Below are 12,546 nucleotides of genomic sequence, written 5' to 3' on the forward strand. Positions count from 1 at the left end.
CATTGCTCCTATAGCTTCTTCTAATCCAGGGGTCCCCAATCTTTCTGAGCCGGCAGGCACCCTTGGAATTCAGATACAACATGGTGGGCGCAGCGACAAAATGGCTGCTGTGGCTTACCTTTAGCCATGCAGAGATCCTTGTGGCAGCTGCTGCCAAAGAAACAGTCTAAAGAATCTGCACAGCCAATCAAATCTCCAATGATCAACCAGAAGACTTCCTGAGTAAAAATTCCAGCTGGCCCCTCCCACTTTCTAAAAATACTGTCAGATGCTGGGAAAGGTGTTGGTGGATACCCTGTTGGGGACCCCTGTTTTAACTCATCACCCACATGCAGAACTGAGGCCAAGACAAACACATGTGGAGGACCACCAAGTGCATCTAGCTGTGAGTTGAGTCTAGTGTCTTTCATTCCGAAGGGTCTGTGCTGCCCCCTCCCTCCCTCCCTCCCTGCCCCACAACTACCTGTCTGGTCATGTTTAATGAGCAAGTCAGCATGGTGTAGTGGTTCAGAGTGGCAGACTCTAATCTGGAAAACCGGGTTTGATTCCCCACTCCTCCACATAAGCAGGGGATTCTTATCTGGTGAACCAGGTTGATTCCTCACTCCACATGCGCAGTGGACTCTAATCTAGAGAACTGGATTTGTTTTCCCACACCTACACATGGAAGCCTGCTGGGGGACCTTGGGCCAGTTAGTTCTCTCCAAACTCTCTCAGCCCCACCTACCTCACAAAGTGTCTGTTGTAGGGAGAAGAAGGGAGAGGCGTTTGTAAGCCACTTTGAGACTCCTTGGAGAAAAGCAAAGCATCAATCCTAACTCTTCTCCTTCTCCTTTAAGAGTGGGTAAGAGCTCAAAAGGGAGTGCTGTCACATTGCTTCACAAGAGGGGAGAATCAATTGTGTGAAAAGGGATGCTTTTAATGTGCAAATAATCATTTACAGAGAGCGAAGAATGGACTCCACCATTCCCACACAACCCCTCCTGGGGCAGCTATTTCCACCAAGAACTGCCAGGAAGGGGGAAGAGCTGGTGCAGGAGAAGGAAATGCATTCTGCAAATTAAATCTTGCATTTTGGGGGGAAAAAACCCAGAAAGAGAATCAGAATGTGTCACAGCTTAACAAGGCACAAAGCAGGGAAGAACAGCTAGCTACCCAACAACAGGGCCAAACCTCTGCCTTCTGACTGAGTCCCTCACTTCTTCTCCCTCCATCCCCAGCAGCCTGCAATTATCCTGAGCTTTTTAAAAAATATCCTCAGAGGAGCTGAAATAACGTTTCCCCAAGACAGGTGGGAGGGAGAAGGAATTGCATAGTGCTCTGAACTCTGTTGCTCTCCCCTGCAGTTTTTCTGTATCCTCCCCACTGAACACCATAGAAGTCAAGGTCTGTGCATGCAACAGAGTGAACTAGCAGTAGTCCTTGTGAGTGATAATGGACTGTTACCACTTTAGAATGCACTGCATCTGTTGAGAGGGGACACAGAGACAACGGCACATTAAATACTCCCTCACATTAAAAGCAAAAAAAAAAAAGGCCTCTTGGCAACTGAGGGGAAAAAAGGAGCACAGAAAGGAGCAGGCTGGAACCTCCCTCCCTAGCACGCTAGTTTGCTTCAAACTTGGAAGGTACATTTTACAGGAATGAACATTTTTAAAAGGTTTCCCCTGTCTTGGCTTGCTCAAGTCAACTCTGCCGCCTCCGTTTCATCTCATTCCGCCGCGTGAGAAGATCAGATCTGCGTTCCTGCCACTATGGTGATGAGTTAATCTCCCATTTTAAAATCAAAAGGAAAGTTAAAATTAAGAAGAGTCTCTCGAGGCACTCAAAAATAAAAACAAAACAGATTTTTGTGGGGGTTTAAACTTTTCCCGGATTGAAATTAGACTGCTCTAATTCAGGTCGTTTGTTTTTAAAGGCTATGTTTGGAAAGTGTCAAAGGAACAATACCGTGGTTTTCTGGGGGAGAGAAAGCCATTAAGATGTGTACACACTGGGTTTGCAGGATTGCCCAAGAGACCTTGAAACCAAGGCACGTGTCGCCTTGGGCAACATAGATACAAACACAGATAAAATTTGGTTTATTACTTTTTCCAGCAGTTTCTTGTGCTAATGGATTTTAAACATGCCCCTTTCCAACAGGGAGTCATTTCTTTCCCACTTTCAACTGGCACAACCGATAGCCCTTAAAACCCTGCTTCTAAAAGTCTTCAGTACCAGACTTCTTGGGGAATGTGTTCCACCAACATAGGCTGGAGAATCTGCTTTGAGATCCCACTCTTCTGCCCCTATTTTGCAAAGCAGAGTTTAGCCCCTGAAGTATTTGCAGGAATTTGCATATGGAGCACCAACCTAGGACAGTGATGGCGAACCTTTTCGAGACAGAGTGCCCAAATTGCAGCCCCAAACCCACTTATTTATCACAAAGTGCCAACACGGCAATTTAACCTGAACACTGAGATTTTAGTTTAGAAAAAACGGTTGGCTCTGAGGTGTGCGTTACTCAGGAGTAAGCTTGGTGGTAGTTGGTGGCTTTGCTTTGAAGCAACTGTGCAACTCTTCCAATGGGTGAATCACGACCCTAGGAGGGTTTACTCAGAAGCAAGCCACATTGCCAGTAACCAAGCTTGCTCCCAGGTAAAGGATCCCGCTTTAGTTCTTTGCATGAAAATCAGTGGGGTTTAACAGCGCTTAACAGGGTTACCTATACTGCTTCCCCAAAACTAGGTCTTAGGTTTAATGCTAATAATCAAGCCCAGTGGCCCAGGCCAGCCTAGATGTGGGGGGGGGGGGGGGCAGCGATTTCCCCTTCACATGATGAACTCTGTCTGTGCGTGCCCACAGAGAGCGCTCTAAGTGCCACCTCTGGCACCCGTGCCATAGGTTCGCCATCACTGACCTAGAAGCAAGAGCTCTCACATGCATCGCCAAGTGAGGCATGGAAGGTCACAGTGGCAGGTCTTGGAAGTGGCCAGGTGTGATGTATACAAACACGTAAACAAATTCAGGCAATAGAATGTTGAGAGCCCAAAGGGTTAACATGGAACTCCATGTGATTGGCAAGAGAGAACTGATGACGTTCTTAGCCAGAGCACTGAGAGTTTTCAGGGGGAACAATTTGAATGCCAGAGTGAAAGGTTGTTCTGCTGTAATTCTGTTCTCTGGAGACCGAGGGCCAGTTCTAAGTGAGCTGAGCTACTCTGATTAAGTGTCAGGAAGGGCAGATTTAAGTTAGGGAATCTGTGTCAATGTCCTGGAGTTAACTATAACAACTGACACTAATTAATCACACTGGTGGCTTGGTTGATTTTCTCTGAGGAGAACCCACTCAGAAATGGAGCAGTAAAGCTCCTGAAGGTGGTTTCGTTGGTAAACAGAGAAAGGATTGGGTTTCCTGGAGGAAAGCTGCAAGTCCTTCTGTGATAAGCACCAAGTGAGATAGACACTGTACAGGAGAGACTGTCTTAGAGTTAATTGAGGAACTGTATATGTTTTACTTACCTGAGGGTAGAAATTAAGGTTTCGTTAGCACATTAGCTAAAGAGCCAAACAGAAAACTGAACACCTATCCTGATTAACTAGAGATCCAAACAGAAAACTGAACATCTATCCTGGTGGGTCCTTAGTTTGTAGATAATTTATATGACTGTAACAACTTGAAGGCACTAAAGACAGTGACCTGTGTGAGCTTTGTATCTACTGTAAAAAGATACTGAAACAAACTGTAAAATAGTAAGCTCTCAGAAACCAGCTTCTTGTACATAATTTCTTTTTATCCTTTGCCAGAAAACCTTCCTGATTTATTTCGTGCAAATAAAAACTTTTGATTATCCAGTTAAACTTACAAGCCTCTGGTGCCAGTTTATTATTTTTTTCTGGCAGAAAGCAAAATAATTTTTGGTGCCCCTATAGAGCTGCTAATCTTACTGTCTGTGAAGTGCCCCGGTTGAACAACTAAAGAATATTCTTACTGTTTAATTTGATTTATAAAATTAGGAAAAGGCAAAGTGTGTACACGAAGTCTAAATTACCACATTCATGCTACTGCATTGCATATTGATAAACATAAGGGCGGCTCAGTCAAAGCATAATTGACTGCTAGAATCTTGGAGAGAGAGAAATCTCCTCAGCGCAGGAGTCAGTGGGAAGGTGCTTCAGGGCACCACTCTGTCCCACCCTCTTTCTCGTCATACTCGGCCTCTCAACTGTTGCTGGGCATCACCTGCACAGCGTAAGGCTGTGATCTTGAAACTGCTTAAGAAAAGTAAAACCACCATGGCCTGGTTCTCAAGTATGCCATTAAACAACTGGGGTGCCAGCCATGTGCTCATGCTATTAAAAGCATTCCACAAATCTCTCAGACCAAGGGCAAGGGCTCAGTTTACAATCTGAACAATCATCAATAATTTAGTAACTAAACAGGAACAATGTCTTCATCAGTATGTCATGCCTCTCAGATTTCGCTTTCCAATTAAAAAAAAAATAACAAACCAGCTGCTCTTGGTGGAGGGGGTGGGGAAAGGGGTCACCCACCACCTGTTTGGCTCATATTCCCAATTCACACATGGGGAACACACTGACAGCAGCAATCCACTGGGCTCCCTAAATTTTTGGATTATCTCGCTGCCTGATTTCTGAGAATGGGCAATGATGGTTGAGCGGTCTAAAAGAAGGCAGCCCAGAGGCTTTTCTGATGCCCAGAATAAGATCACAACAAACCACGTCCTTTCACTTCTTCTTCCAAGGAAGTCTGTTTACTTTAAGCAAGCAAGCGTGCTTGCTCCTAGGAGACAGCTTCATTTAGCCTTGAGAACTTAAGCTATAGGCTCAAGAGCCTGTTTACTAATGAGGTCACCAGCCTGCTCAAATCCAGCCCAGACAAGAAGTCCCAGAAAGCTTTTTTGGTGGCTGTCTACACAAACACCTGAGACCCAACAATTCAGTCTCTGGAGCTATTTTGATAGGATGTTTTCATTTGTTAGCAAACCAAACACAACGGTAAATCAACCCCTGGCTTAACCACAAAGAGAAGAAAAAAAGCAAACAATTCATTTGTGCAACAGTGCTGGAATGTCATAGTTTTGCATAGTGACCTGTGGAAGTTACATGCCAGTGTATTCAAAGGGATCTTGACCTAAGTCCCCGTTACCCGACTCGGGGAGTCATGTGCGTACTCCACAGTCGCACTTGGGTGTCCAGTTTGCCTGTCCTGTGGCTCTTGAAGCCCCCAAACAAATGGATAAACAACAAATCTGAAAAGGTTATTCAGCTGAGCAGCGTAAGAACTGCTCATCCAGAAGATGATCCGTGGTCCCAGGACCTAAAACACCTCCCATGTCTCTTGAAAGGAGAAATGCACAGTCACTGTCAATGTGAGCTAATGAGCATCTTCCCCTGCGGATGGCCGGAGGAAGAAATATCCTGCTTTGCTTTGCTTTTCTTGCTGATATGTTTATTGATCAAGTCCAGCATAGAAAACTTTATTCCAGGCTCTGGTTTATAGGGACCCTAAAATACAGACTTTCAACAGTTGCTCCCTTGTATCTGCTTGGTGCCTTATCAGGTGAATCTGCACATGTGCCCATTGTTAGATCTCTGGTGGGTTTTCTTGCATCTCACTTCTGAACATTCAACTCAACGGCTCAACTGAAAATCTCAGCACACCTTGTAACAGTGGTGTTTCAGACAATTAACGTGATCAGCCGCTGTGCTTCCTGATGGCAGCTGCAAACAAATTAAAACAGGAACACAGAGAAAACATTTGGGCCATTCTCCGTGTCCCAGTGATTATAAAGGCTCTTTGGAAATAAAAATGCTGCTGCTAAGTATCCAGCAGGGAGCTGTTCACAGTCAGCCATTGTAGAAAGCAGTGAGTACAAAGGTGAGAGATGCCACCCTGTGTGCCTAGGAAGTCTGGTGGAATGTAGATGATGAAGTTCTCCCCACAGCGTTTACAGGTAGACATTGAGAGTCTGCAGGATCATCTGCCGGCAGAGCGGGCAATTGCGCTGGTATGCGGCCTGCTGCAGCAAGATTTCAGTACATCCTTCACAGAGGCAAAGGTGGCGGCAAGGAAGCAGCAAGACTGTCTTTGTTTGGTCCTGACAAATGACGCACTTCTTCCGTTCTTCTTGCTCTTTCAGAAGAAGCCACGGGTCGCTGTCCTCCTCCAGAGCATTTAACTGCTCTTTCGTTGCAGGTTTGGTTTGTGATGTGCTCGGACCCTTGCTCTGAGCCTGGGGCTGCCGGGCATCCGGCACACTCCGTTGCGCAACTGATCCCAGATCAATGTCTCTTCTATGCTGGTTCCCACTGCCCCGGGCTGCTCCTGTCTGTGCTTGGCGGGCGGGGGCTGCAGCCTGCTGACTGGCTGCATATACCCCTTGTCGTCTTGGGTAAGCTACCCCAAGAGAAGGGAGTCTTAAAATATAGGCCAAGAATGGTGGCCATTCTTGCTGTTGATCCCCGTGGTGGTGTGCTCCCCTGTCTCCTCTGTTCCAGTTGGCCATTTGGAGACCCCGGTCTGCCAACCTGCGCCAGGCTTGGGAGCTCAAGATCATGTCCAGTGATAAGAGCACAACTTGGTAGAGGCGGCACAAGTCCCTGCGTACCCGGTGATAGGAAGGCATAGAGTTCAAGTAGCCAGTCACCTGGTCCACCAGCGTCCATGTCAGCTGAGAGTTGAAGGTTAAGGTGCAGGCAGCAACCAGCCCCGACAGCAACACCAAGCCATAAAGGTTGAGGAAGAATACGTTAATCAGCAGCCTGCTCATGGAGGCGAGGAGATCAAATGCCAGCTGGCAAGGAGACCACAGAAGGATGGACATAGCGATGGCACTGCTGGACAAACGTGCTAGAAAGGCAGCAAAAATGTCCGTGACACTCAGGAAGGGGCTGACAATCGTCTCCCACAGGATCAGCCCCAGGGAGAAAAGGTTCTGGGTCCCAATGAGGCAGATGTTGATGATGCTGTTGATGAAGTAAGCCACAAGGCTCATGGCAATGGCGCACCCTTCACACACCTGCCTCAGAAGTGACTGACCGGACCCCACCAGGTTCCAGAGACCTCGGTGCATCACTTCTTTGCTTCTTAGCATCACATGGGTGAACAGGTGCCCCACCACTTTCAGGCTTTCCATGCTGGAGCACAGACCACGCAGCAAGTTGAAGACAGCATGTACAGAGCCCACCGTCAGGTAATACAATGCCTCAGCAACACAGAGCAAGAACAACAAGATCCCATTCCAGCAGTGGACCATGCAACCCACCAAGGCATTGGGCAAGTTGTAAGCAAAGGCGATGAGCCAGAGCAGGATCGAAACCAAAGTGGACACGAGGAAGAAATTGACATCCAGCAAGATGACCAACAGGTCCACAAGCATCCCCATGCCATTGAAAATCAGGCACACAAGATCCATGGCTGGACTCCACACGGAGAGCTGGAAAAGATGAGATCAACTGCGTTGAAGAGAATTGAAGCAGGCAAAAAAAATGCTTTCCAAGGGTTGTGGGAAGGAAGGCCTGGATATCCTAGACACTTCTATCAAATTATGGAATGTTTTGGCCACTAAATGTGCAAAACCTGATTTATGACTATACCTCTTTGCACTGGGGTTTGACCCCTTTTCATATTCCTAAAGTCTAACATGGAAGAGGCTGTTGGTTTTCCAAACCCCCAAATTATCTAGCTTTACGGCTCAACAAGAGACTGCACTCCTGCCTTAAAGAAAGCCAGCTTTGCCCTGCTGAACTAGAAGAGCTGACCACAAAATAACATTATTTCCATGGAAAGGAGCCCCCATCCACCCCCATTTTGGTTTTAGAAAAATTCAAACAAACAGGGGCGAGGAGTGTTTTTGTTAAACAAAGGAAGTGGGCTGAAGTGGAAGTGGGTAGAGAGCTTTTAATGGAAGGGGGTTAGCCATGTTTAGATATTTGAAGGGATGTCATGTTGGTGAGGGAGCAAGCTTGTTTTCTGCTGCTCCAGAGACCAGGACCAGGAGTAATGGGTTCAAGGTGAAGGAAAAGAGATTCCACATAAACATCAGAAAAAACCTCCTGCCTTGGAGAGTGGTGGAATCTCCTTCTTTGGAGGTTTTTAAACAGATGCTGGATGGCCATCAGTCAGGAGTGCTTTGATTGTGTGTTCCTGCATGGCAAGGGGTTGGACTTGATGCCCCTTGGGGGTCTCTTCCTACTCTATGATTCTATGAAATGTTATCAGCTGCCCTGACCCCAGGAAAGGCAGGATAAAATACTACTATACTACTACTACTAATAGAGCCAAGATGGGCAGTGTCCCTTGGAGACGACCCCCCAAATGACTAATGTGTAGCTTGACAGTGGAGGAGGGGTGGGAAGTCCCACTGGAATCCCCCCTCCCGCAGTGGGGGTTCCTTGAGGATGTTTTCTGAAGTCACCTTATAATGACGAAGACCGGTCTATTGAGGGGTCCCCCTCGCCCCCCTCTTCCCCCCAAGGGGGAAGGGGGTTGCCTCCACGGCTCGCCTTACAAATGGTCGCTCCCAGCTCTCTTCCGGTCCGGCGGAGAGGGAAGGAAACCGGAACTGTCAGATCCCCCTCGCGATCGCCGTTTGCCCGTTGATGTCTCGGGAATTCCTTCCCTCCGTAATGGGCGCCGCCATTGTGGTAGGCGGAGCCACGACCCCAGTCCAATCAGCACTGGGAGAGCCGTGCGAGGCTTACCCTCCGAAACTCTTTCCCCTACCTCCTCAGCCTCACCCTGATTGGACCGTTTTGAAAGACGCTAGTGACGGTTAGGAGGGGGTGGGTTAAAGAAGGAGGGAGCGCCCCGCCCACTAGTCTGAACTGACATCCTAGCCGCGGGGCTCGTCTTTTGGGGAGTTGCGCATGCGCATTAGCTTTCCACCTGTGTGTCGCCTGGGCGCGATTTTTGAGCTTTTGTAATTATAAGATTTCCTCTAAGAAAACAACACAAAATTCTGCAGGCTTTTCCTGCATGCACAGCTTCCCAATTACGTGACTTGGAAATGCTTTGTGGGAAATTTTATTTTATTAAATTTGTTACCCCAATCTTCCCAAAGGCTGGGCTCAGAGCACCTTACATGCGTGCAACTTTTCATGCCAGTTGTATTTATTCTGCGGACAATTCCCATATTTTCCTTCTTTGCATAAGCGCATTAAACTTGTAATTCAAACCTTTAGGAACGACACAATGAGTTACAGAAAAAGTATATGCCAAAAAGGGGAAAAAAACCTTTATAACCAAGCTATACAAAAAGTGATGCAATTTATAAAGATATAAAGGGCATTGCATTAATCAAACAATACAAATTCCACTTCTTATGCAAAATTATAATTTCAGCAATCAAAAAGCAAAACAGCCATTACAACTGTAGTAAATGTTGTAAAACCGGCATAGTCCAAAAGTATTTTCAAAAATCCATAGTCCTTTTATCTTTAGTCTTTAGACACTGTTTAGTTATCTGACAAGAAGCGCTGTCCGAACTTATCTGACAAGAAGCGCTGTCCGAACGAAGAGAAGACAAGAGAGCCACAGGCTCTGTGCAAGTTTATGGTTGAAACTTGATATTTCCTCCTTTCCAATGCTTCTGTTTTTCATAATGAATCTGAATAGCTTCTTTATTCTTTGCTTTACTGCGATCCCAAATGCTACTGCTCTGAAGGAAAAACTCTCTTAGGCGAAGGAGAACTGATCTGCTCTAAAGGTATAAATTGCATCACTTTTTGTGTAGTTGGGTTATAGTTTTGTTTTTGTTTCTCAGTAGATGACACGTATTCAACAACCCTCCCCACCCCAAAGACTAAAATCTTGATCTACATGGTTGTTCCAAGAGAGCTTTGCTTTGCCCTAATACAAAGTGGCCAGAACATGCTGATATCATCCGTGAACTATCATAGCACCTTTAGGCTCCTTTTAAAAGAGAGCTAAGATACGGCACGCTTCGTTCTCCAATGAGTTTGTTAGTCATCACAATGTTGCAAGGCGCGTTGGCTTGCAGAAACATGGAAATACATCTATCAAAAATAGAAAATGCTGAGGAGTCATTGCTTGGTGAGAAAGCAGTATTTGTAAAAAAACAACAAAAACCCTGCAACCAGGGTTTCTTTCAGAACTATTAGTTTAATTAGATTCAGAACAGACATGTAGAAAAGTATAATAATATTTACTTTTATTCAGCATGCATAGAAAAATACATAAGATAATAATAACATCCCTCTGAAAACACCCTTAAGAAATACTACTAGAACACGGCCACATAGCCTGGAAACCAAACAACACCCCAATGATTCCGGCCGTGAAAGCCTTCAACAAAATACATTCTTATGGCAATACACAAATGCCAACTCATATTAAAACTTTATAAAATCTAATAGGGAACTTTCTCAGAAATACAACAAAGACAGAATTAACATTGATGGTGGTAGAAAGTGCAGTCAAGTCATGACTTATGGGAACCCCACAGGGCTTTCAAGGCAAAAGGTGTTCAAAGGTGGTTTGCCATGACCGGCCTCCATATGGGCTGGGAGAGTTCTGAAAGAACTGTGACTGGCCCAAGGTCACTCAGCAAGCTTCATGTGGAAGAGTGGGGAATTGAACCTGGTTTTCCAGATTAGAGTCTGCCACTTTTAACCACTATTCATGCTGGCCCTAACATTAATTGTTTGCAAACCAAGATGAACTCTTAAGAACACAGAACATTTTTCACCTAGCAGCAAAAAGAAAATGAGGAAGCAGCTTGACAGACTATTTGCAATAAACCAAAACAGTCCGAAAGACTTAGCAAGAGTTATTTTTAAGAATCATCAATAATACCAGTTTACTTTTGTTTGAAAAGCATGTATATACATTATGCAGACTCATGTGACAGGTCTTCAGAAAACACCCCAGCTATTATTAACTGTAAAATGTCACTCCTAGACTCACAAGAAGGTTACTTTCTTCAAAAGACTATTTGCAGAAAGGATAAAACAATATGCCTTAAGTGCAAGGCCTGTTATGGAAAGTCCCTCTTTGTGTTTGTTGCTAAACTTTCTGATGTGTGATGATTCAACGGTCAAACTTCCTTAAATTCCTTCTGCCTCTCTAGAATGGAGAGAGGACTCCCTCCCCTTTTTAAAGGAAAACAGCACACCCTCGTGTAGGTCTTCTGTTGCGGGGCTAAATGCAGATTGTTTCTTGGAAGTAATCGTTTTCCAGAAAAGCCTTGTGGCAGGTAAATGCCCCAAAGCCTGTGCAACTATGTGCCACTTTTGTGGCTTGCAGCTTCCAATACTTGTGGTTTAGTTGTGGCGCCAAAGTGCCCAGGAGAATATCTGATCTGTCTTGGAAGAGGCATAATAAGCAGGGTAGTCAAGTGGCTAATCCTGACAGTGTCAAGGTAACAGAACAAACTGATGTCACTTCAACACTGGGGTGTGTTTCTTAAGCCGCTGCCCTAGCCATGGCCTCCAGATGCTCCCAAAGCCTTCTCCTCTGTGTGATCCTTCAAACTCTACTCTTCCCATTAGATTTCTCAGGGCATTGTATTATGAAGCTTTGGGTACAGCAGTCAGGCTTCGGCTAGGACAGGGGTGTCCAACTCTGGCGCCCCAGATGTTCATGGACTACAATTCCCATCAGCCCCTGCCAGCATGGCATGACTGATGGGAATTGTAGTCCATGAACATGTGGAGCGCCAGAGTTGGACACCCCTGGGCTAGGACATAGTCCTTTCAGTCTGGAAGTGTATGATTTACGGCAAAGTTTGGCTTGGGCTCCACTTTCTTATGCTTCATTTTCCCTGTGGTGCCAGGCTTTGAAGCAGCTAAGAGTTAAAAGCAGGCTTTGGCCTGGGGAATAGTTCAGGTTCCCTTGTAGAGCGGAAACCCCCAAGTCTGAGATTGTAAGCTCTGTGGTGGTCCTATGGTAAGTTGCAGTACTTCAATCAAAAGCTCTGCTCAAGACTTGATTTCAGTCCTGACACAAATTGGTCACAGGTAGCCAGCACCAGGGTAAAGTGTAGATGACTGGGGAAGGCAATGGCAAACCATCCCATAAACAAAGTCTGCCTAATAAACGTCATGATAATGACATCATCCCATGGGTCAGTAACGACCCAGTTATTGCACAGGAGGATACCTTTGCCTTTAAAGCCCATTTTGGGGTGCAGGATTCTGTATTAATATTTGCACTTGGATAGGCAGTTAGGAACTGGGAATCCACAGCAGGCTCATACTTTCCCCCTTGCTCAGCGCTGTGTTTTTCCATAATGAGAAGCTGTTAGTGCTCTGTTTGTGCAGGTGTCCTTTCTCCAGAATCAGGGAGAGGCACAACTTAATTGATTTAACAGAATTTAAATCCTGCTTAAAGCCAGATGCCAGATATTAGGCTGCCGCCCTGCTTTCCTTCATTTTGCTGTAGGAAACCAACTTGCACTGAAGATTTGTACAAATGAGTTTGATGGTCAAAAGTGGTCTGAAAGATTTGGCCGAGATCCAAAAGCGCTTTCACAAGGGGTGGTTTGCTATTGCTTTTTTTTTTTTTTTTTTGCTTTTAATGCT

General features: G+C 45.7%; 1 protein-coding gene across 1 annotated transcript; it reads right to left on the minus strand.

Moving 5' to 3' along the window:
* Nucleotides 1-4,953: 4,953 nt before the first annotated feature.
* RNF26 (ring finger protein 26) lies at nt 4,954-8,671 on the minus strand. The gene is made up of 2 exons (XM_048513273.1): nt 8,421-8,671; nt 4,954-7,439 (listed from the first exon to the last, which is right to left on the minus strand). The coding sequence occupies exon 2, from the start codon at nt 7,416-7,418 to the stop codon at nt 5,952-5,954; it is 1,467 nt and encodes a 488-aa protein (XP_048369230.1). The 5' UTR covers nt 7,419-7,439; nt 8,421-8,671; the 3' UTR covers nt 4,954-5,951.
* Between the last annotated feature and the right edge of the window lie 3,875 nt (nt 8,672-12,546).

This window comes from Sphaerodactylus townsendi, linkage group LG12 (genome assembly GCF_021028975.2).
Source record: "Sphaerodactylus townsendi isolate TG3544 linkage group LG12, MPM_Stown_v2.3, whole genome shotgun sequence".
NCBI classification, from domain to species: domain Eukaryota; kingdom Metazoa; phylum Chordata; class Lepidosauria; order Squamata; family Sphaerodactylidae; genus Sphaerodactylus; species Sphaerodactylus townsendi.

What these genes read in the sequence shown, in the direction of transcription:
- RNF26 (XM_048513273.1), bottom strand. Translation starts at nt 7,418, where the DNA reads ATGGATCTTGTGTGCCTGATTTTCAATGGCATGGGGATGCTTGTGGAC.